Source organism: Chelonoidis abingdonii, chromosome 22 (assembly GCF_003597395.2).
Source record: "Chelonoidis abingdonii isolate Lonesome George chromosome 22, CheloAbing_2.0, whole genome shotgun sequence".
Lineage (NCBI taxonomy): Eukaryota > Metazoa > Chordata > Testudines > Testudinidae > Chelonoidis > Chelonoidis abingdonii.
The window spans coordinates 27,736,115-27,761,101 of NC_133790.1; the positions used below are offsets into that span (position 1 = coordinate 27,736,115).

The 24,987-nt window shown below is 46.5% G+C and overlaps 1 protein-coding gene across 2 annotated transcripts in view; it reads left to right on the plus strand.

The window, feature by feature from the left end:
- The window catches only part of AIFM3 (AIF family member 3), a 108,229-nt gene that overhangs the window by 64,537 nt on the left and 18,705 nt on the right, over positions 1-24,987 (plus strand). For both annotated transcript variants that reach the window (XM_075059966.1, XM_075059967.1), the window contains 9 exons: positions 412-531; positions 2,332-2,418; positions 7,155-7,246; positions 15,086-15,216; positions 18,597-18,712; positions 19,193-19,264; positions 20,266-20,329; positions 22,212-22,288; positions 24,336-24,453. In XM_075059966.1, coding sequence (XP_074916067.1) covers positions 412-531; positions 2,332-2,418; positions 7,155-7,246; positions 15,086-15,216; positions 18,597-18,712; positions 19,193-19,264; positions 20,266-20,329; positions 22,212-22,288; positions 24,336-24,453 — 877 coding nt within the window. The remainder of the gene's footprint in view (positions 1-411; positions 532-2,331; positions 2,419-7,154; positions 7,247-15,085; positions 15,217-18,596; positions 18,713-19,192; positions 19,265-20,265; positions 20,330-22,211; positions 22,289-24,335; positions 24,454-24,987) is intronic.

The following is a 24,987-nucleotide window of genomic DNA, read 5'->3' on the forward strand; positions in this document are numbered from 1 at the left end:
TCTTGGGGGCTGAAGAGCTGCAGCTGGGCTGTGGTAAGAGCCATCTGGGAAGCCATGGAGCCTCCATCTGCCTTGGATGTGGGGGGTCCAGGAGTGGGGACACAGGCCAGGGACTGCTCTCGAACCCTCCGCGTCTGGGCAGGGGTAGAGTCCGCAGCTCCCCACAGCTGCCCAGGCTCCTGGTGCTATTCTTCCCCAGGCAAGGCTCCAGCTTCTAGCCTGGCAGGAGCAGGGGAGGAGGAGGGCCATGGTCCCTTGCCTCCCCCTCAACCCCCCCCCCCCTTCCAGTGCCCTTGCTTGTGGGCACCAGAACTGGATACAGTACATCAGCAGCAATCACATCAGTTCCAAATACAGAAATAAAATAACCTCTCTGCTCCTACTTGAGATTCCCCTCTTTACGAATCCCAGGATTACATTAGCTCCTTTGGCCACGGCATCACACAGGGAGTTCATGTTCAGTTGATTCTCCACCACAACCCCCAAATCTCTTTCAGAATCACTGCTTCCCAGGACAGAGTCCCCCATCCTGTAAGTACGGCCAGCATGCTTTGTTCCCAGATCTATACATTAGCTGTATTTCAATACATGTTGGTTGCTTATGTCCAGTTTACCAAGCAGTCCAGATTGCTCAGTATCAGTGACCTGTCCTCTTCATTATTCACCCACTTTCCAGTTTTTGTATCATCTGCAAACTTTATCAGTGATGATTGTATGTTTTCTTCCAGGTTATTAATAAAGATGTTAAATAGCATAGGCCCAAGAACTGATCCCTACAGAACCGCAATAGAAACAGACCCACGTGATGATTCCCTATTTACAATTACATTTTGAGACCTATGTTAGCCAGTTTTTAATTATTTAATGTGTGCCCTGTTAATTTTATATTGTTCTAGTCTTTTAATCAAAATATTGTGCAGGAACAAATCAAATAGATTCATAGACTTTAAGGTTAGAAGGGACCATCATGATCATCTAGTCTGACCTCCTGCATGTCACAGGCCACAGAACCTCACCCACCCACTCCTGTAATAGACTCCTTACCTCTGGCTGAGTGACTGAAGTCCTCACATTATGGTTTAAAGACTTCAAGTTATGGAGAATTCATTATTTACACTAGTTCAGGCCTGCAAGTGACCCATGCCCCATGCCGCAGAGGAAGGCGAAAACCCTCCAGGGTATCTGCCAATCTGGCCTGAGAGAAAATTCCTTCCAGACCCCAAATATGGTGATCAGCTAGACCCTGAGCATGTGGGTAAGATCCACCAGTCAGACACCTGGGAAAGAACTCAGAACCCACCCCATCTAGTGTTCCATCTCCAGCAACTGGGGATTTTTGCTCCTGGCAGTTGCTAATGGGCCACATGTCAATAAGTTTCTATGGCATTCCTGTGGTTGAACATCCGCTGATGTTCCTAACTTAAAATATCTGAAGCTGGTATAAACTAACATTTTGCTGTCAACTCTCAGCAATTCAGCAACATTTACTTATAACATCACTTTATCTTATGACATCTTATAATACAAGGTCATGTATAGGTTAGTTACTTGTGTCCAGATGTCAAGCCTTTGGCCTCAGTTAGTGTATTAGTTATTGCCTTACGAGCTTGGGACATGTACGCTTTTGTGTTACTGCCTTAATTCATACTTATTCCTTACCTATGTGCATATACATTTGTATCACTGGCTACAAATTGACTACAATGCAGTGAAATTACTAGGCCTCAGGTTTAATACAAAGAGGAGGAAATACTCTTTCTCGCAATGCACAATTTATCTGTGGAACTCGTTGCCAGGGGATGTTGTGAAGGTCAAAAGTATCACTAGGTTCAAAAAAGAACTAGATAAGGGCTTGTGTTTTGACTTTTGCCAGGACATTTGCTCCTAAATAAGTTGAGTGCTCTTGAAAATTCGGCAGTTATCAGTGGATAACTGATCCTCTTTCCCAAAGTAACCATTTTCTTGGCCCCTTTGTCTCTCTGTGTGTCTTCCATGCTATGGCTTTTGAACTTCCACTTTACAGCTATTCAAAAGCCTTCCCTTCCTGTCTTTCTCAGTAGGTCAATTCTTTTACTGTAGTGTGAGTTAATATAAAAAGAATTAAGGCCCAGTACCAAGTCCATTCAAGTCAGTGGAGATCCTTCCCTTAGCCCTGGTCACCTGCAGAGATTTCCTGTGTGCCAGGTTACTGCAAGGACAGGTTTCAGGCTATCACTGAAACGCACTGGGGAAAAAAGCTCTTACACATGTGTACAGGATGTAACTGGGAATTCACACTCGTCTCTCACACTGAACTGTGTAATTGACAGCAATATTGCTTCTTTGTTGCAGTCAATGGATTCCCACTTAGAGCAGATCACCTTGCGCCCTAAGGAATTCTTCCGTACAAATGACATTGAGGTCCTGACTGAAACACAGGTAAGGAGCACAAGATTTGCATGGTGCAGTCATACAAAATAGCATGCAGTGTACATCTCGGGAGTTCTGTGTCGAACACAGAGACTGGATGTGGCTAGAAAAAGCCAACGCTTGCTTCGCTAGCTGGCACTGTCAAATTGCCTCTACAGAAATATTACCAAAAGCTGCACCAAAGCTCTCCCTGCATAACAGGATCTCAGCTGGATGTCACAACTGGAAGCTGCTGTTAGCTTGACTAGCAAATAGCTACAAGATGGACGCTCACTGCGGCTGTTCTCGCACTGAACATGCTCAGTGGAACCGCAGTTCCTCTGGCCCACATTTAAATACCTAACTCCTGTTGAGAGGCGGGGCTTAGGCCCCACCCTCTTCTAGGCATTTCCTATTGGCTGGTTTATGCGGCCGTCTGCTCAGCATGCTGGCTTTTGTAGCTCCCGGTCTTAGCACCAAACTGTCTCTGTGCATTGTGCAGCGAGCCTGAGCCTCTCACTGTGGATTCCGCTATGGCGCAGGGTGCCTAAATGTTAGGCATTGCAATGCAGTTATCCCCATATGGAACTAGCCCAGGGGTCTCCCAGTTCGCATGGGAACGTACTGGACTCTGACAGCTGGCCTAACTCGCTTTAATTTAGCAGCGATTGTTCAAAAGCATCTCTCATATCTGACAGCACCGGGCTCTCTTCACTACCTCAGGTGACCTTTGGGGATTTAAGGAAGGGCAACTAAAATGATGCAAGGTCTGCACAGATGGAGAGAAATTAAGACAACTGACAGCAAGACTTGGAAGACCCAATACTGTGGGGGGAAAAATCCCTTAAAACTAAAGAAGTAAAAGCACTTTGTGGAGAAAGCGAATGCAGCTACTGTCCAAAAGCAGAGGGTAGGGGATTAGTGGATAAGTCTTTCTAGGCCCAGCAAAGAGTTGCCACTTCCTTTAAGTAAGATGGACCTGATTAATTGAATTAACTGGCTTTAACGAGATGACAAGTGATACACATCTTGATTAAACAAACGAATGGGGATATAGAAAACTCAGCAATAAAATAGACAGGGAACATGGGAGATACCTAGCTGTAGAAATGCAAGTTTCTGCAGCAGCCAAGTTTGAAATCTCAGGTAGAAGCCAGGAGGACAGATCTCAAGAGCCTTTGAAAGGCACGTACTTGCTATTTTACTACACCAGTCCAGCAGCTGAGCCAGCTCTTGTTTCTCACTCGTGGAGACAGGAGCCTAGAAATAAAATGTTTATATGTAAATGGTCCCAGCTAAAACCATGGCAAAAATACCAAACTGACCCCTGAGCTACAACAGGTTCATCAATCCCAAGGCCAGAAGGGACCAAGCTAGTCTGACCTCCTACATAACACAGGCCAGAGAACTGCCCCAAAATATTTCCTAGAGCAGATCACTTAGGGAAAAAAATCCAACCTTGATTTAAAAATTATCAGTGAGGGAGAAGCCACCAGGACCCTTGATAACTGGTTGGTGGTTAATTACTCTCATCATTAGAAATTTACCCCTTATTTCCAGTCTGAATTTGCCTAGTTTCATCTTCCTGCCATTAGATCGTGTTATACTTTTCTCTGCTAGAGGGAAGGCCCCATTGTTAAATATTTGTTCCCCATGTAGATACTGATAGACTGTAATCAAACCACCCCTTAACTCCCTCTTTGCTAAGCTGAGTAGAATGAACTCTTTGAATATGTCACTATAAGGCAGGATTTCGAATCCTTTAATCATTCATGTGGCTCTTCTCTGACCCCTCTCCAATTTATCAACCTCCTCCTTGAATTCTGGGCACCAGAACTGGGCAGAGTGTTCCAGCAGTGGTCTCACCAGTGCCAAATCTCTCTTCTCCTCTTTGTGAGTCCCCTGTTCATGTAGCTCAGATCGCATTCGCTCTTTTGGCCACAACATCACACAGGGAGCTCATGTTCAGCTGATTCAAGGTGACCCCCAAGTCTCTTTCAGAGTCACTGCCTCCCAGGATAGAGTCCCCCATCTCGCCAGACAGCTGATGGGTGGGTGGCTGGTGGGTGCTGAGCACCCACAGCTTTTTTCCTGTGGGTGCTCCATTCCTATGCTGCTATTAGCCCTTACATATATGCCCCCCTTCTCCTCCATGGAGGTTAGTGCAGCCTTGGCCCATGGAGCTGCCATAAAAGAAGGGGAGTCTAGGGTGTGCTCCCTGTGGATGGAGGGGCACTGATGTGGTCTTTACCTCCCCCAGTTCATCGTTACCGGGAGAAGGAGAACTTAGTCCCGGATGGCAGTTCTATTCTGGAGCTGTCTATGGTCCTTTAAGGATTCCCACACAGCTGCCAAGACCTGCCCTGGACTTCCCAGGCTTGGGGAGGCTTTGTGCAACATGCACCCCATGGGGCCCAGGGGTGGGAGGCTGCTGGATAGGCGGGGAGATTACACAGCTCTGAAGCCATTGCACAGGGCCGCTTCAGCAGAGTTCTTGTTCTCCGCACAGGATACAGATACTCCTGCACAGTCAGACTCAGGCTGAGCCGCAGAGCAATATGCTGCAATGGAGTCCACTGGGGCAAGATTTGTCTAGAATTGTCTCCAAAAAGCAACCCAATGTGCTGGCAGGACTTGTTCTCTCCAAGCTAGATTGCTGTTGCTCACGGCTGTCACCCTGCAGGAGCTGGGCGCTGAGCACTGTCGCTCCATGCATTGCAATAAGAATTACCCAGTACCTTGAGGAATTGGACCCTGACTTAGGCTCTTCCGCTCAAGACTGGTTGTATTATTTTACCAAGGTTACTAGTTAGACATACAAGGACCCAACTTCCTTCTTTTATCAGCCAGTTTCTCAGATTCTCCTAAATTGCTTGTGGTTTTTCCAGAGTCAGTGTCAGGGATACAATAAAGCCATTAACTATTATCTTAATACACTCAGAGGCAACTTATCCTGGCTCTCTTGTACATCTAGATTTTCTAACCGTGGCCTGGCTTGCTTTTTGTCAAGTTATTTTTCCAGACTCCTGCTTCCTACCTGTTCACGTTTCCTTTCTCGGACCCTTTGCTGGCCACCTTAGTACGGTCAGGGAGTGATGCAGCGCTGCTGAGTGCCAGGGTGCTGATAGACAATGCGGCTCATGCTAAGGAACAACTGGCCAAGGGTCAGCGTGGATTCTCCATCACTGACCGTTTTTAAATTAAGACTGGCTGTTCTACTAAAAGATCCATGCTAGGAATTATTTGGGGGCAGTTCTCTGGCCTCTGTTCTGCAGGGGTCAGACTAATGATCACCATGGTTCCTTCATGTCCCTGGTGTCTAAGAGTCTAGAAGGGGCGTTCAAGGAATTGGTGTTGCTGTGCCACTTCCATCTGTTGCCTCAAACGCAGATTTCCTGCTGCATTGGTGTGTGTGTGTGTGTGTGTGAGAGAGAGAGAGAGAGAGACCTGAGATGGGATTAAGGCAGAACTAGTGTTATAGCAGAATTTGCCCTGCTGCACCAGGTTCCTGTCTGTGATCACCCTGGAATTGTCAAGGTTATTTCCTCTTGGTATCTTTCACGTGCACATAGATGATCATGATGATTCTTGCAGGACAGCTCAGGATTTAATGGCTTGACTCCTGTGGGAGAGGCCGAGGGTGAAGACCCCTGCTCGTGAGACCCAATCCAAACCAAAACCAATGGGGCTGGTTTTTCCAGACCAAGCTACTAGTCCCAGCTGGGTTGGGCAGGGACAGGACTTCCTCTTCTCCTGAATGGCTGCTCTCAGGGAGGAGATCAGACCCACTTCTGGGTACTGTCCCCGCAGAAGTGAGGGTAGCAATCCTGCAACCTCCCCTAAAACAGCTTTGTGACACCCTACCCTCCCGCCATGGCTCCTTTTGGATGAGAACCCCCCACGATTACAACACCATGAAATTTCAGATGTAAACATCTGAAAACGTGAGATTGACTAATTTAAAAACCCCATGACCGTGAAATTGACCAAAATGGACCATGAATTTGGCAGGGCCCTAAAATGGTGAAGAGCCTGTTGTGAGTGCCTTCTCAGTGCACTAATCAATACTACAGACAGCTCTAGGCCCATGCCTTTAGCCTAGGGTGACCAGACAACATGTGTGAAAAATCGGAACCGTGTAGGGGGAGGGTAATAGGAGCCTATATAAGAAAAAGGCCCAAATATCAGGACTGTCCCTGTCAAATCAGGACATCTGGTCACCCTACTTCAGCCACAGAAAACTGGTACACTTAAATAAGGGTGGAAATGTCCTCAAACTGTTGGATAGGGAATGAGAGGTTGTCACAGACATGGCCGCCGATGTCTATTAAAATTGAACATTGAACCACACAAAGTGCTGAAACAAGTGCCCATTTTATAGCTGCCCCATTCAAAATAGGCCCAAGGCTGGAATAACAAGTAGTGCTGCAGGCAAGTCTGTCTGACCTGCCCGGAGACTCTTGTCCAGAACTTCTCCAGTCTCAGCCTCCTTTGCTTTCACCAGAACTAATCTCGCCCTGATTTTTTTTTAGCAACAAACGAATTCACGCTGAAAACCAAATGAATGAATTGGTTGCATGAGCTAATGCAATGTGATCCTTGGAAAACTCAAACCAGAGCACCAGGCGAGGCTGCCACATGCTCTGAGATGAGACCAGACCTTTGCCCTAGTACTTTCCAGGCTATTCCACTCGGAGCAAAACCCTTTGGTATCTCTATAAGCATCTCAGATTTTGCCCGGTAACTTTATTCAGAACTGATTGCAGGATGCGGCTGTGGACATCAAGAACAAGATAGCTGTGTTCAAGGATGGATTTAAGATGGACTATAACAAACTGCTGATAGCAACTGGAAACACGTAAGCTAAGAACAAACGTAATCCACCCCAAGACAAATTCTACTCCTACGAGAACGTAAGGAGCTTGTGCCTAGGGAGAAAGACCTAGACTCACAAAGGTACTTGGACATCAAACCCCCAAATTTAGGGCCTAAATCTCACTTTCCATCTCCGTTGTGACCCACAAACTTCCACTGAACCTTGTAGGTGCCTCAACTCACTAGGCACCTACATTTTTTCCAGTAAAAAAATTATCTTGATGCACATTTCTGCCTCTGGGCAGGCACAAGCTTCCTCTCTCTAGGTGTTTTGAGGCCTATCTCCCACCTGAACCCCAGAGTAATTCGTGAACTGGGAGCAGATAAGCATTTGCCCCCCTTATATGTGTGCAGGCCCGGTCAGGTAGGTGTGCTCAGAGCATGTCTCCCAGATTGTGCCCCTCAGGGGAATTGGCACAACAGCCAGTGAGAGGGACAGGGAAGGAGGAGCTCCCCAATTCGTAGCCCAGTGATTAGGGCATTCACCTGGAAAGTGAACCCCACCCCCAGCTCAAGTCTTCCCCCAGCCTGATGAGAAGGAATTTGAACAGGGACCTGCCACCTCTCAGGTGTGTGCTTCAACTACTGGCCTATGGGCTATTCGCTTGTGGGACTCCCAGACTCTCTCCTGCTGAAGTTGTGCCGCTGTGGAGAAACCATTAAAGAAACATTGGTGCAGGGAGACTGGACTCTGGCTTTCCCACATCCTGGGTGATGTACTAGCTATCAGGAGAGTGAGTCTGTCTGTCTCTCTCTGGCCCAATAAGGAAGCATCTTCCTCTTCCCAAAACTTTCCAGAGGCAGCTAACTCCAAAGAGAGTTTACGGCTGAAATCACTAGCCTCCCAGCTGCCCCGACTCAGACATCTCTCTCCAGGAGAGGGGCGGGGCTTAGGACACCCGTCTGCTTGGCATCTCCCATTGGCTAACTTAGGCAACTCCCTGCCTAGCATGTTGGCTTTTGTGAACCGCAGTCTAAGGCACCTGTTTCTCTCCATTCAATGATAGCCTGGGAGTCTAATTCAGACTTTTGATTTTCTAGGTACCTCAAAATACCTTTGTGAATCTAGGTCAAGCAACCTAACATGGGAACTGATGTAACCATTTGCTTGGGAAAATTTTGTTTGCAAGAATATTTGTGAAAAAAGAAGGTGGGATTGTGTAGATCTATGAATCCTGGTCTGAATATATGTTCACATGACTAGCTATTCAGGCTGGAAAGGTTGGTGCCACCAAACCTGAAAACTGTGTTGTGGAGCCAAGAAGCAAAATCAATATCTTGTTACCAGTTAGGCGGCTGGAGTTGCTAACTGTTCATAGTGACTACCCAAGTCCTAATTGATGACCGATGCACAGGTTAAAATACTGTTCACGGAAACTATTTATGAATTATGAATAAATGCGTGTAACCAAAATATCAGTGGGTAAATCATGAGCAGAGGCGGCAGGGGTTCAAACATATCTCCCACTGGTTAGCTTAGGTGGCTCCCTGCTCTAAGTTATGGGGCTAAAAGTTATGAGAAAGAAGTCCTCCTCCTGCTCCTCCCCAGGGCTTATTTAAAGGGCCGGGGCTCCCGCTGCTTCTACTGCCCTGGGCCCTTTAAATAGCTGCTGGAGCCCCACCACTGCTACCCCAGGGCTCCGGGGGCTATTTAAAGGGCCGGGGTGGTAGAAGCAGGGGAGTCCAGGGCCCTTCCAATAGCCCCCAGAACCCTGGAGTAGCAGCGGAGCTTCAGGGGCTATTTAAAGGGCCCAGGGCTCCCACTGCCTCTACGGCCCCAGCCCTTTAAATAGATACCGGAACCCCACTGCCGGAGCCCTGGGAGAGCAGCAGCAGCTGGGGGCTCTGGCAGTGGTTTAAAGGGCCCGAGGCGATAGCAGCGGCCAAGCCCTGAGCCCTTTAAACTGCTGCTGGAGCCCTCAGCTGCTGCTGCTACCCCAGTGGGGGACCGGGAGCCGGGGCTGCCTCTTACCCCCCATCTCTGCCCCTTCTGCCCGGGGTCAGGGGCCAGAGGAGGCCCCAACCCAGCCCCGTACTGGTAAGTCCCTATTTTTACTTTCACCCCTGCTAGTACATGACTCCGTTCTGCTACATGTGTTGGCGTGTTCCATTCTCAAATTGCTTTTACTTTGTAAGGGCTCGGACTGGTTCCATTGCTGTTTAATGTTTGTCCCAAAAAACACGATTTGGGGTAGGCGGAAAACACACTTTTCTTTGTTTAGCTTCACTCTGGACGGACTGATTATGCTTGAACATCACTGAAGGTTTTGTTGTGGTCTTCCTTCAAAGTCCCATATATCAAAATATAATCCATGAAAACTACAACTCCGTTTGTTCATTAACAGTTCTGCCATTTGTCTTTGGAAAATTTCAGATGCACTGGAAACCCCAAAGGGTAGTCTTCAAAAGCAAAATCTCCCAAAGGGTGTGATAAATTGAGTTCAATTTACAACTCTTTGGCTAAAGGAAGTTTGCCAGAATCTGCTTGAGGAATCCAGCTTGGAGAAGACTAGCTCCTTTTGCTTTGGGGAGAAAGTCATCCAGTGTTGGGAGGAAAAATTTTTCTTTCACAGCTGCTTCATTAAGTCTTTTGGGGCCACACAGATTCATATTTTTCCATTATTCTTTATAATCGATATCACTGGGGCACACCATGCTGGTGGCTCAGATTTTCTTGATAATGCCAATTTGTTCCAGTCTCTCTAATTCATTTTCCCCTTTATGAAGCAACAGGATAGGAATCCTGCAAGGTGTGTATACACTACATGGTTCAGCATTTTTTCAAGTTTATTTGTGCTGGATCTCATTTCAAAAGTCCAGTATCATGAAATTTTCTGTCAATTCTTTGGCCTTTCTTACTAAGGTTGCCACACTGCGGTTGAGAAGTCTTTTGGTCTTTGATCATTTGATCACATGCTCTCTGAATGCATAGCTTTTGTCTTTGTAAGCTGTTTCTGTGGTGAGCTGGCCCATGCAGTTCAGAACATCTCTGGGGCTACTCAAGGCCATGTCAGGTAACTTCAGCCCTGTGAAAGGTTGAAAGTGACTGCAGGTCCCTTCTGAGTTGACAGTTGTGTCTGCTCCTGAGTCAGTTTTAAAGTAAATAGTCATTGCATGAATATTCAGTTTCACTTTTCAAACTCTGCCATCACACATGATAGATCCCAGAAACAATGGCTCATGATTGTCTGTAATATGAATCAACTCCCTGACTGCTTTTGTACGGCAAAGAGCTTCAAAATGTTCATATTTTTTGCATTTATTCTCTATTGCATCTTTAGCTGGCTACAAATATTGAGCTGTGAAATTTTCCATATCTTGTGCATTAGGTCTGAAATGCCTTGTAGTTTAATCTGGTACTCCCCTTATAGCTTCAAGGCTTTTATGGTAATGATTTTTAGCATTCATGTTGTCCATATTTACAGCCTCCAAGTTTCAGGGTTTTCAGATTGCTCCTGCCTTTTGTTCTGCTGTTTGACTAGTTCAGAGTGCTTTACTATCTACATAGCTATGGGCAGTTTTAAGTCTGTCTTTTATTGTGGTTGCTGAGAGGTTCTTGTCAGTTAACCCAATAACCAGCCTGTCTCTGATACTTTCATGGTTTGCGTTCCCAAAATCATTTATCAGCCAATGCATTGGGAGCTTTTATAAAAGATTCAAATTTTCTCTGTTCCTGAATTCTCTTGTGAAAACATGCTCTTTCTTAAAACGTATTTCTCTGAGGTACAAAGTATGCATCAAACATGGCCAAAACTCTTTTTCATAGTCATCTTTGTGACTCTTCAGTGAAGTCAAAGGATTTAAAGATATGCTCTAATGGTTTCCCCATAGCATAAAATAAAGACGATACCTAGATTCATCCAAGGTCCCGGTAGAATTTTGTAGCAAGGTGAAATCTTGCAAAATGTTGCTTCCAGTCTGTTCATGATGAAGCTCCATCTAAGCTAATGTTCTCTGGAGCACTGAAGAGTGGTATGGTGCTGAGATCTTTGTTTTGTGCCCTCTGTTTCTGCTCTCCTCTGGCACTTGCTTACTTCTGACACTATGTCATGTACACCTTGTACTTAGTACAACCCTGATTGCTACTAGCAAGTCAGACTTCTGTGCCAGATATAGACTCTCTATAAACCTTCCTTCCCAGAGAGAGACATGCAAGCTGTGTTCACTATAAAATCCTTTAATGCACTGCCAGGAAGGAATGGCTGTTGTGAGCTTACGGTATGTAACACAGGGTAGCTACCTAGTGGCTAAACAGTATAATACAGTTTCGCATTCCAGTCTTAACTATTGTGTTGCTTCCATGAGTAAAAGATTGCTCCTGTCATGTCTTGGCACTGGTGGGTGCTCAAGCCCCGACCCCACCCCAACTCCACTCCTGCCCCACCCCCTCCTTCCCCTGCTCCGCCCCCATTCCAACCCCTTCCCCAAAGTCCCTGCCCCATCTCCACCCCCTCCCTGCCTCTATTGGACTCCTTCCCCAAATCCCTTCCCCAGCCCCACCTCTTCTCCTGAATGTGCTGTGTTCCCGCTCCTCCCGGAGCTTGTTACACCGTGAAACAGTTGTTTTGCGGCAGCAAGTGCTGGAAGGAGAAGCAGGCATGCAGCCTGCTCAGGGGAGGAGGTTGAGGTGAGCTGGGGCAGGGGGGCAGGGAGGGGAGCTTGGCTGCCGGTAGGTGCAGAGCACCCACCAATTTTTCCCCACGGGTGCTCCAGCCCCGAAGCACCCATGGAATCAGCCCCTATGGCTCCTGTGAGTGTGTTTTGCAGAATTAGACCCTAATTCTGACCCTGGAAATAGGAGGATCCTGTTTCAGGATGAAATCAAATGTTGAAATACCAGAATTTTCTGGGACAGAAATACTATTTTCTGAACAGCTCTAGATCTGAATGTGCATAGAGAGCAGAACTATATATGTGACGTGACTAAGATCTGGAGGCTTACCAGTAGATGTTATGGCAGGGCCACCCAGAGGGAGGGGCAAGAGGGGCAATTTGCCCCGGGCTCCTCAGGGGCCCCCACAAGAGTTTTTCAGGGCCCCGGAAGCGGGATTCTTCACTCACTCCGGGGGCCCCAGAAAACAATTGCGGGGCCCAGGCCCCCAGATCTTCCTCTGCTCCTGGTCTTCACCGGTGGGGGGTCCTTCCACTCCGGGGCGGAAGGACCCCCTGCCGGTGAATTACTGCCAAAGTGGGACCTGCCATCGAGTCTTCAGCAGTAATTTGGCGGTGGGGGGCCCTTCCATTCCGGGACCTGCCACTGAAGTGCCCTGGAGACCAGCGGTGGGGGCTCCCCGCCGCTGAATTACCAGCAAAGACCCGGCTGCACTTCGGCGGTGGGTCCCGCTTCTGAAGTAATTCAGCGGCAGAGGGGCCTCCACTGCCACTCTCCGGGGCACTTCGGGAGCGGGTCCCGGAATGGAAGGGCCCCCCGCCGCTGAATTACCGCCAGAGTGGGGGACCCCCGCTGCCGAAGACCCCAGGCCCTCTGGGCGGCCCTGTACGATGGGCCTGAAAGTCACGATACAGAACCAAACCCTGTACAAGAAGGCATGCTAGTAGACTTACCTTTTGCATGTATGTCCTTAACATTCCCATTTCCTGGTTTGTGAGTATTTAAATGTACAACATTAACATTGCATTAATGTAGTTTCCTGCATATGATAGCATTAGGTATGTATAGCAGCACAGTGCGACAATCCACACCAAGATATGTGGTCAAGATTGTACCCCCTGAAATTCACAGACATGCATAGATTTCCCTTTTCCCACCTCTGTGACACCATGCCCCAGCTCCCTGAGCCCCACATAACTCTTAAAATATTTTCCATACATACATCCCGCAATAACCATGACCACCAGAAAGTTCTTAGCTTTTGGCAGAGACCCCAGATGCCCTGCCTTTGGTGAAACATCATGAGATGGTGACTGTAGGGGAAGCATGCCCATCTGGGCATGTCTTGGCATAGAGACTAGGAACTATGTACCCCTAGTCTGTTGCCAAACTGGGGCAGTTGAGGTATAACACCTAACCTAGGCTTTGTGAATCCCAGTGATTTTTTTCCAGGAACCTAAAAATTAGATGGGTGATATTCAGCATTGCCATGCCCAAGTTTCTTTGGGAATCTAATCCTAAATGTTTACATGTTACTATATTGTTTGAAAATACTTTAAAAATCCTTATATGTAAGCGCCTGGGTAAAATTGTCAAAAGCACCAAAGTTACATAAGAGCTTGAATCCCATTTTCAGATGTAATCGAAGCCCGTATCTCCCTAAGATCACTTAGGGCTAGATCCACACAGAGACTTAGGTGTTGCAAAACTGAGCACTGCAATGCCTAATTTTTAGTTGCCTGCCATCCAGAGGATTCCTCAGACCTGAGTTAGGTGCTATGGCAAATGGCCAATGCTACTGTGGCTCTAGGTGCTCTGATTAGCCTGTAGTGACCTCTCCTTATTCCACCGGGCATGAGGCTCTGATCACCCTGGGGCTTAGATACCTCCCCTCTATCACACCTCTGCTGCCTCTGGCCCTGCTGCATCCCAGTGCCCAGACTCCCTGTGCAATGCAGGGGGAGAGTTAGGGGCCTACGAATGGGATTGGCAGACCCCAGCAAGCGGAATGCGGAGCCCCCTGAGCTAGCCAATTAGAAATGCAGAGGAGAGGGGCAGGGCCTAAACACACGCCTTCGCCTAACTTGCCGCTGGAGGAAAGTGTCTGTCTCCTGTGGGGATTCGCAGCTGTGACCCTTTTCCTGGTGCTAGGTGCCTGAGCCAGAACAGCCCTTTCTCATGGAAAAACCAGAGATAGAGTCAACGGCCCAGTGGTTAGAGCACTCACATGAGCATATGGCGGGAGATCTGTTCTCAGACACTTGATGTGGAACAGGGACTTGAACGTAGGCATCCTACTTCCTAGGGCAGTGCCAAAATCACCAGTGCGGGGGCTGTTTTGGGATGTGTCTTTCTCAATTTCTGTTCTGCTGTGTATAAGTAAAGACACAGGCATTGCTGCAACATTGGGCCCCAGAATCTCACATTTCTCTAGTTGGTAATTATGATTCCAGCTCTTTGGGTACTGGAGATCATTTTGAAAACTGGACCCGCTGTCACTAAGGCAGGGTCCCGTGCCTGAATCTGCAGAAAACCTGAAACAATAGTTCTAAAAGATGTGAACTGTTTCATTCATCTCAGCCAGGGTCCCTGGGGCAGCTGCAGTAGTGGACATTTTTTTCGAGATGCTACCAGATTCAGGATTTCTGCTGTACAATTTGTTGTTTTGCTGCAGTATGGCTCCAATCTCTGCCTCGCACCCCAGCACCATGCCCCTTGTCACTGGCACAGAGGGAGGGAACTGGTTCGGGCCTGGGTTACCGAGCCCCAGACAGTCTGGAGAGCATAATGAAAACACTCATCTTCAGAAGTGACCTGCTGCCATCTCGCTCCGATAGCAAGGGCAGGTCAAGATCAGTCATGAATACAAATGAATATGTTACATTAAATGGGACAAACATTTATGAGAGAGAGAACCCCTCCTCCTTGAGCTCACCAGCCAATCAGTAACTGCTGGGGATCAGAAAACTTCCTCTGTCACCACCTCTGTTATGGGATTTTACATTTTATTTTAGAGATTGCAAAGCTGGTAGTGGCCAGTGTCAGAGCAGCGGGCTGAAAGATCACTTGCAGTTCTATTAGACAGTGTGTTGGGTTCTTGAGTTGCCCTGTGCAACTCTTGCAGAGACATGTTTAGTAACAGAAAGGATGCAGCTCAGAAAACCACAACTGAAACCTGACACATTCTTTTCCTACATGTGTGTTTTTCAGGCCCAAAGCCCTTAGCTGTAAAGGCAAAGAAGTTGAGAATGTTTTCAACATCCGAACCCCTGAAGATGCCAACCGGGTAGTGAAATTGGCCAGCAGCAAGAATGCAGTTATAGTGGGAGCCTCTTTCCTTGGTGAGATTTGGTCTTGGGCAGATCATCTCAAGAATCCCATTCAGGGGACCTTTGGGCAGAATTTTCCCTTTGAGATGTTATATTATAGTTTTCTTTATAATTCCCCATTTTCCACATGGGTGGTTAACCATTAGAACAGTTTACTTAGGGAAATTGTGGAGTCTCCGTCTCTTGAAATCTTTAAATCAAGATGTCTCTCTAAAAGATCTGCTCTAGCTCAGTCAGAAGTTATTAGACTGGATGGAGGAACCACTGGATGAAATTCGATGTCCTGTTTCATTCATGAGGTCAAACCTTAACATCTGTTAATCGTAGTTTTGACCTGTGCTTAGCCCTTGAATGTTCTTATGATCTTTTTGGCCAGACTTAAAAGATGGAGCTGGTTCATGGAGCTAGTGAATTTTCTGGGATGTTTTGTTTTTGTATGCAGCCACATGACGTCCTTTAAATGAAAAATTCCCTTCTTATGACTCACTTATGGCTATTGCCACAATTGTCTACTTGTATTGGTAACATTCCATTCTCTTCAGCTTTTTATGATACTTCTTGGATACCCATAGACAGAGGGGGTTCTCATTATGAATTAAGATGGATTTCATAAAAAACAAAGATTGTCGTCATGACTTCAGACATAATGGTCTTATAAGCAGGGGACTATCGAGGCGGAGTAGAAGATGAGATATTGCCTCTGCACAAAGCGCCAGTGAGACCAGCCTTGAAATACCATGTCCATTTAAAAGGAATGTTAATAATTGGAAAGAGTTCAGAGAAGTACTATGAGAGAGATTCACTGGCTGGAAATCATGCCTTACTGCAAGAGGGCAAAAGCAGCTCAAGCTGAGATTTGCAGTGACTTGTGCTCCTAACCTAACTAACAGTGGCATTGCTGAAAATCCCATCCCATCCTTGTCCAAGAGCAGGTTAAGAGGTGAGTTCATCACAGTCTAGAAGTACCTGCATGGAGAGAAGAATTTTGTAATCTAGACGATAAAGGCATACCAAGATCCAAGGCTGGAATATGAAGGTAGACAAATTCAAATGGGAAATAAACGAAGCTGACCAGCCTATGGACTGCATGCACATATTGGATACTTATTGTTTGGGTCAGTTTCCTGGTTTCAAGATGTAATCCATCCAGTCAGGAAGCAGAAACTATAACACACAACCTTGGCAACAATCACAAACTGCAAATAGTCAAAGTGAACAATTCATAAACTACCGATAGGTTGAAAATCTCTTGGCCAGGCTATTTGACAATGCTTCCAAATAACAAACACATTCCCAGACATCGGGATTGGTTCATGATTTTAAAAAAAGCTAAATTCATAATGAATCATACTTGCAATGTATACTTCAGGAAGCTGGACTATGATCCCAGCCACAGAATGTATGTTCCTCCTAGTTCTTCTATTCATAATGTTTTGGTTTTAAATGTAGTAATATTTTTATTGGACCAACTTCTGTAGGTGAGAGAGATGAGTTTCGAGCTCCACAGAGCTCTTCAAGCTTGTGGAGTTCGACAGCTTGTCTATTTCAGCACAGAAGTTGATCCAATAAAAGATGTTACCTCACTCACCTTGTGTCTCTCATATCCTGGGACCAACACGGCTACAACACCACTGCAAATAGCGATGGTTCTCAATGACCGTTTGCTAAGTATATTACAGTGCATCACTTGCTTCCGTCTTCAAAGCCTTTTTGTGGCTTCCTCCTTGTAAGAATTTCACAAATAAATAATTGGTCTTGTGGTTAAACACAGAAATGATCACTATGAAGCCCTTTGGAGAGTAGAAGGTTTCTGCCCACCCTATGAATACTCTTAGTGTTCCCAAAATAGCAATTCCAGTTCCCATTGCAGGGAATCAGGCTGCTTGAGGCAACCTGCGTCATGCTGAGCCACAATTATCATTGTGCATACCAGCAGTAGTCCTCAAATTGCAGTCATACCAGAGACCCCAGTAGGATCAGACCCTGACAGTGCTAGGAGGGAAGGGGTGAGGTTACACATGTATAAGAAAAAGATGGTCCCTGCTGTGACGGTGCTGCCCGTGGGAGCCAGCTGAGGTCACTCAATCAGGGTGAACTGCAAACAAAACAGGGCAGACAAATCCCAAATACTGGTGGTTATTCCACTACTGAGATTTACCAAACCAACACAAAACAGCTTCTATAGTACCTCACTGGTTACTTAGAAGTCCAAACAACACAGTTCCTTTAAAGTGCCCAGCCTCAGGCCTCCGTCCAGACACATCTGTCAAACATATGATGATGATTCCTGAAAATCTTACTTCATCATATAAAAGAAAAGGTTCTTCCAATCCCAAAGGATCAGCCACATACCCAGGTTCAATTATAACTTAGATCTTACCCACAATACACACTACAGCCAATTCTTATTAACTAAGCTAAAATTTATTAGAACAGAAAAGAGAGAGAGTGTTGGTTTAAAGATTAATAGACATATAGACTTGAATTCAATTCTTGAGGTTCAGATACATAGTAGAGGTGAGCTTGTAGTTGCCAAAAGTCCTTTTATAAAGAGTCCATAGGTTATAATCCAATGTCCATATTCAGGGTGACTCCAGTCAATGACTGGGGATTTCAATCCTTGTGGCTGAAGGTTTCCCCCTCCTGAAACCCAAAGCAGATCTGAGATGAAGAAGGATCGTGTCCCAGGCTTCTTATACATTTCCAGCAGCCTTTTGGCCTGAGAAAACAATAGGCTTAACTCCTTCTCCCAAACATCCTGGCAATTAGCGCAGAGTAATTTATCCATTAAACAGTTCAGATACAGGTTACCACAACCTTCAAAGAGACACATAGACAATAATACTATTTCACTCAAGTATCATCTTAAATGCTAATATTCCTTTTTTGATCTTTGAATTAAAACTATAGCAATAGACAAGACTTGTTTGCTTACATCACAAGACCTGAGCAGACACCTTCCCTTCTACCTCTAACAATGCAGACTTGCTTTTCAAAGCTCTATTCATTTACATATCTTGCTAACCAGTTCTTAAGGTTCTCCCATGGGACAGGTCAGTCGGTGAGGTGAGTTAATTAACTCTTTCTGGCCTGTCACCTTTCAGTGAGATATTATATTATACTCATAACATCACACCTGCTCCCTAGCTCTTACAATAGACTGAGAGAGCGGCTCGCTAGGAAAACGTTCTTCATACCATCTGCAGTGTATCCTCGTGCTGAGCCCAAAGGCAGCTGCTCATGCCATGGCAGCTGTTCCCAGTCCTGAAGGAGCGAATTGAAAGTTCTCACATCTCTCGCTGCCACCTGACAGCTCTTGAATTCAGCTCCAGAGACCTCACTGAAGTGCAAGGGGTGGCGTGCGCTGTCTCTGACCTGCTTCTGTTCCCCAGGGATGGAGGTGGCAGCCTACCTGACAGAGAAGGCCCATTCTGTGTCTGTGGTTGAGCTGGAAGAAGTGCCTTTCAAGAAATTCTTTGGGGAGAAGGTTGGCCAAGCTCTCATGAAGGTGATTGTGACTTACCAGTCTTTCAGAGGATTATTTTGGATCTAATAAGGGGGTCAGGGACCCTGATTCCTGCTGTGCAGAGGACTGCTGCATGCATCTTACCTCCCTGCTGGCACTATCAGTTAATGGCATCATTGTATTTGGTTTATTTAATGTCTTAAATGTGCATGCAGTGTTCTTAAGCTATAAAGTGCTGCACGGTGGTTGACACCTAAAAGAAAACATTGGCCATGTCCTCCCATTGGCTTGATTGTAATATGCTCAAGTATTGTGTGTTCCTACACTGCAAAATTATGACACCCCACTGAGCAGGCGAGATGCAGAGATGCTCAGAGAGACCGTTTCCAGTGCACCCTCAAACTGAGTTGAGAGCTATAACTCAAGAGGGAGGGAATGGGACTGTGGAGGAAAAGTCAGAGAAGCCAGAAGCTGGTGGCAGCTCCAGAGCATAAGGGCTTTTGTCTCTCTCTCATTGCACAGATGTTTGAAAACAACAGGGTGAAGTTCTACATGCAGACAGAAGTGTCTGAGCTGCGGGAGCAGGAGGGCAAGGTACAGCGACTGGTGCTCCTCAGGAGCTGAGTGTTGCAGGGCTGAGGGAAGGGGATGGTGGGCCAGACTAGCCTGACCTATGCATGAGTGTGTGGAAGGGGAGGGAGAGTGTGAGGAGCTCAAAGGAGTGCAGGAACCGTTCCCAACCTTCAGCCCTAGGGGCACCTATCACTCCAAAGTGGGTAGAGAGAGCTGAGGAGGAGGCCAGGCCATGCCTCCCATCCCCACCTCCTCTCAGCACAGTCTGCGGAATGAACTGGGTTCAAATTAAATATAGGGGTCACTACCAGCCTCTAGTAATGATGGGCTGAGGGATTCTCCTGTTTTTGGTGATTCCACACTGTACACTGTGACATCACTCAGAGGGCCCAAATGCCCGTTTTACAGTCAGGGTGCCTAGTCCATCCATTAATGAAATACTGCATGAGAAAAGTCAAGCACAGAGAAATTAGCAATGCCAGAATTCAAGTCACCTGTGCAATCCTAATTTGGCCCCCTTTGTATGCATACCCAGAGGAGTCCGGAGGTCTGTCTGTCTGTCAGAGGTGGGTTCATTGCATTGCTGGTTCATTGCTTCTTCTCGTTTCTGTTCTATTAAATTCAAATTCTCTCACCATGCCCACCAGCACGTCTCTGAGAGCAACACACATCTCAGCCCACTGGATTCTACTGTGGAGAGATTTCCATGATAGGGACCTGGACAGCAATTAGGATCTAGGATGGTTGATGAACACCAGCCAAAGGGGAGGTTGGTGCAACATATATCACGCATTACCACTTTCATAAGAGACCAAAAAACCTGCACAACTACAGAGTTTACATTAGGGAGCCAAGACCCAAGAGTGAGAATCCTGCAGGATGATCTCTTCATTGAAGCGGAATTATAATTGAGTCATTTTCTCTTATTTCATGAACTAGAGTGAGATTCCAACTCAGCTGGGTACTGCTAGGGTTTTTTTTGTCCTTAAAGTAACCACGATTTTCATCTGTGTCCGTTAAAGCTTAAGGAAGTTGTCCTGAAGAATGGGAAAGTCCTCCGTGCGGATGTCTGTGTCATCGGCATAGGTAAATGAACCCTAATGTGCAAAGCTTCAATGTTTGGCAACAGTATGGCTTCTGCTTCCCCAGACAGAGGGGAGAGCTTGTTAGCTTAGTCTGGTAGGGACCTCTTTGGTCATTGAGTCCAGCCCTTTGCAACCCATCAAATCCACCATCAACACCCAAACAAGGGGAACCTTTCCAGCTGTTGGTTAATTGATCCTTGTCAAAGAGATGTGAATATAACAGTGAGATATAGTATCTGAGCCAAAGTCCCTTGTCAGAACTGTGGTTAGGTAATAGATGTGGTCATAAAACTTACTGTTTCCCTCAACATTTTTCATTTGATTTTTGTTTTCCAGGAAAAAATTCATTTACTTTCAAATTGATCTTTTTGTTTTGATTCGTTTTTTTCTTTACAACCTGATGTGGTAGAATGGATGACATGTCGAGTGTTTTTTTTTTCCTTTTTCTTCTCTATAAGTTTCCAAAACATCTCCAGCATTGGAAGAGTCATGAGGTGACAGAGTCCATTTTTCTTTTTGCTGCCTGTTGACTTTTCCAAAGTTGGCAAAGTTTTGAAAAGTGAGAATGAAAAAACGGAAAATAGAACAAAAAAAGGAAGGAAGAAAAGAAGGGGGAAAACTATCTGTAATGCAGAGAAACAGAGGAGACCCACTTTGAACATGGTTGTGCTCATTTTAATGAGAGTTTAGTGCTTAGATACCATCAGTTTTTGAAATATTTGTGATAGAGAAACAGACTAAAACTATTCTTAAGCATTGATAAGACTCACCCAATTCAATGCCCGTTGATCACACCCTTGTGAATTTTAAACTTAAAGTGCATTAAAACATGGTAACGTTCCTTGTGTAGTATGTGGAATCCTATACATCTGTGGTTCTCAAACTTTTCCATAAGAAGATCCCCTGACCACTGTTCAAGGACTCCCACAAAACCCCTCTCTTGTTTAAGCAGGCAGTAACTATTGACATAATGTACTTGTGCGTCGTTTTGTACAGATTAGGCAGTCTACACAGCCTAGCTTTTATTTCCCATCTTTTATTTGCATTTTGTATTGATATTTTAAAAAGCTACAACCAAAAACATTTTCAGATTAAAAGTCATGGCCATTGCTTCGGGTGCTCTATTTATGGCCATGCTTCGGGTTCAGGGCTCTATGCCGCCTCCTTGTGCTCTCCTCCTGGACAAAGCCGCAGTCCTGCAGTGCCCTCCATGCAGGTGACCCTTCTGCCCGTGTGGAACTCATTGCAGGAGGGGGACTTGAATGTACAAGCCAGGCAAAGGTTAGAGGAGCAGGGATACAGTCTACATGGGGGGTGGGGGGTGGCTATCAGCACGTTAGCTCCACTTTCCGAAGGAGATCGTTCTGCAGTTTTTTAAAAAGTGTATATAGAGTGGGAGTGGGGTGAGTTAAGTGGAGCACAGGAGTCTGGAAAGGAAGGGCAGTACTGTGGAGGACGGCAAACAGGGAGAGGAGGAGCGCTCTCCATGGCCATCTGATAAGAACAGAGTTACCTGGTTTCCAAATGCAGCTACTCGTGTTGTACGTATTTCAATCAGTTTGTCCCTAGGTCGGTGCATTTCCACTGTTACTTTAGCTTCTGCCAGATCCTCCCCATCCACTGAACTTGGCCAACAAGGCTCTGAAGCCCCCTGTCAATCATTCATTCACTGCCCACTGTGGTACCCAGCGCAGCTGCATTCGTGAGCAGCTCCAGAAGGTGTTAACTGAGCAGCACCTGGTATCATGGAACTGAACTGACATTGACAGGAGAGTGATTGCGGGAGTTAGCAGGTCCTTTCTTGCTCTGGCATCTGTTTTCATGAGAGAGACAGTGTCTGAGAGTTGGACCCACTCACACAGTGTCCTTTGCCTTTCTGGCAGGTGCAAGTCCAGCAACAGGATTTCTGAAGCAAAGCGGCATTAACATTGATTCCAAAGGCTTCATTGTTGTTAACAAGGTAAACACTGTCAACGCACTAACAGTTGCAAAGCCCTACGCAGGCTGTGATGGTAGGTGTGGAATCAGCCATATAGCAGAGGAGTGGGAGCAAGTCCACAGTTAAGGTTGTAGTGCAGTTGCTGTTTAGAGCCAAATTTTCAAAGTCATCTGCCTACGCATGTGTATTTTAGAGTATCTGGAACATTGCTGTGGCTCACTAACGACGTGGTTAGACTATGTGGGATAAATATGGGGTCATTTAGCCAAAGGATTCTTGAGATATAGGTAGCCCCAAAGTGAGTGGTTTAAGATTAATAGATTCTTATGAATATTGACTCACAATAAAATCGCGCGAGACAATGCGATTTTGGCCCCTGCTGTGGACTGTCCCATGAGGATGTGAAAAGCTTCAGACATCAAATGATTCTGAGGAAGCAAAATGGGAAAACAATAGAGAGAGCGCTCCCACCCCTTCCCACAAATTCCTGGAGTGCATCCACAGTTGCACTAAACTACATGCTCGGTAACAAAGAGGTCTACTCACAGAACTTACACTAACTGCTGTTAATGTTTCTGTGCCATGCAGAACCCTCACTGTGTTACTGTGGCTGACTCTAATGTACCCATTTCACAGAGCCAGGATAGGACCCAGCTCCTCTAAAGTATTTAGACCCCTAATTCCCATCCACTTCAATGGGAAATGCCTTTGAGGACCTGGGTCCATATCTCTCCTATGACCAAGCCAACTCTCATCCACTTGCCACATAGTCTTCAAGAAGTGGCTTGCCAAATCAGATGCACATGTAACCCACACTAACAGTATGACTCTGCAGTGTTCACCCTCTAGAAGTTATACCACGGATCAAGGTTTATGACTGTACTGCTTATTGTGTGTTACATGATGTGGTTCTTTAGCTCAAGTGTCAGGGGCTTGTGGTTTTACAGCCGGAGGTTCTGGGTTCTGTCATCACAGACAACCCCCACAGAAGCATGTCTGTCTGAACGATGCTCGCATAAACAGGAAGACGCACCTAAAATCTTGATGCCTAGTGTCCTGCTGCTCTCTCAAATACTGTGTAACCTAGTAACAACGTGTGATTGTGACTCCCTACGTGGTCCACACAGAGAACAGTAGCATGGTTTATACACTCCCCTTCCCCCCTCCCAAGAACCACCCCCCCCCATTGTCCTGTAGGTGAGGTGAAGAAGGTCTGTGCTGTGAAGATGAAGGTGGGGGGGGGGGTCCACATCTAGTTAACGACCCATGTGAGTGTAAAAATACATCTTTATGTATAAACGTTCACCATCGGCAGGTACAGTGGAACAGGACAAGCTGACTGTCTCCGGGAAGGTACTGATATTAGGACTGTTTATATGGCATGGTATGGTTTTGCAAGACATCTCGTAGTGCTGACACTAAAGATTATGGGGGAGGCTGGGTTCCAGATGCCCAGGGCTTGCTATCCTTTCATCCAGTGGGACCTATGTGGGTACAGCTGACAAAGGAGAAGTGGGAGTAATGCATTGGGGTGTAGATGGGGAAGCAACTTCTTTTCTCTCTCTCATCCCTTCCCTTCTCCTCTAGTGCTTGGATTCTTTTTGCCTGATTTGGCGAAGTGTTATAACCATGGTGAAGCAGTGCTGCTGCTGACCTTGCACTTGTAACGCCGATTGCGGCGTAATCACCAGTGGTGCTTGTGGTTAGATGTTCGGCTGCGTGTGTTCCTTCTGTGCACTGCCCCAACTCTGCGCAGACAGCTGGCACAGCAGACCTCGAGCAAACCGCCCAATGACCACAAAATCCGTTAAGGTGCAAAGGCGCTTGGTCAGGTTTATTGTCAACGAAGCATGGTCCTAGCTCTCCGGATCAATGTCTACAATTCTACTAGCACGTGTGCCCACGACAATGGACGCAGCTCAGTGTATGGTGGGACTTTCCATTCCCCGCTAGATTGGCCTGCCTCTTGCTCACAACTTAACTTTGCTTTATATCAGCCTCCGACCAGGCCTTAATGTTCCAAGCTCTCTTCCTACTACAGTGCTAACGGCCCCTTGCTTCTTTTCAGATGATGCAGACCAACATCCCAGGAGTTTTTGCGGCTGGTGATGCTGTCACTTTTCCACTGGCCTTGCGTAACAACAAGAAGGTGAACATCCCTCACTGGCAGATGGCACATATGCATGGTGGGTGTATTTCAGTCTCTTCATGTTAGGACTCCTGAACTACATGTCTTGAAGATGTGCAGGAAGTCAGCCAGCCAGACCCAGCTAGATAGAGAGACAGTAAGGAATAGGCAGCAGGGGAATGGGGATTTATTATTCACCATTCACTTGGCTGTTCAATATTATCCCTCCCATTTCAGTGCTTGTAAATCTGACTAGGTGCCCTAGTCCTTAGCTGTGCAAGCCAGGGATTTTTCCGTGATGTCTTTAGCTTCCTGCCATAGCACAATCCTTCCTGGAGCACCCTCCTGCAGCAGGCTGTGGCATGACAGGCACACCTGCCTCAGGTTCCTTCCTTAAGAGTCCCCAGTACCTTCACACAACCTTTCTTGCCGCAATAATAACCCTCCTTGGGGCCAGTTTCTTAGCCAACATAGTGCAAATCGGACAGCATCCCTCACTGCCCCGGCCCGCTCACTGTTCCAGGGTCCAACTCTCCAGTGTGGAGATGTCGGCAGATCAGCCCCTCTGCTGCCTCCGTCCCTGGCTCGGGGA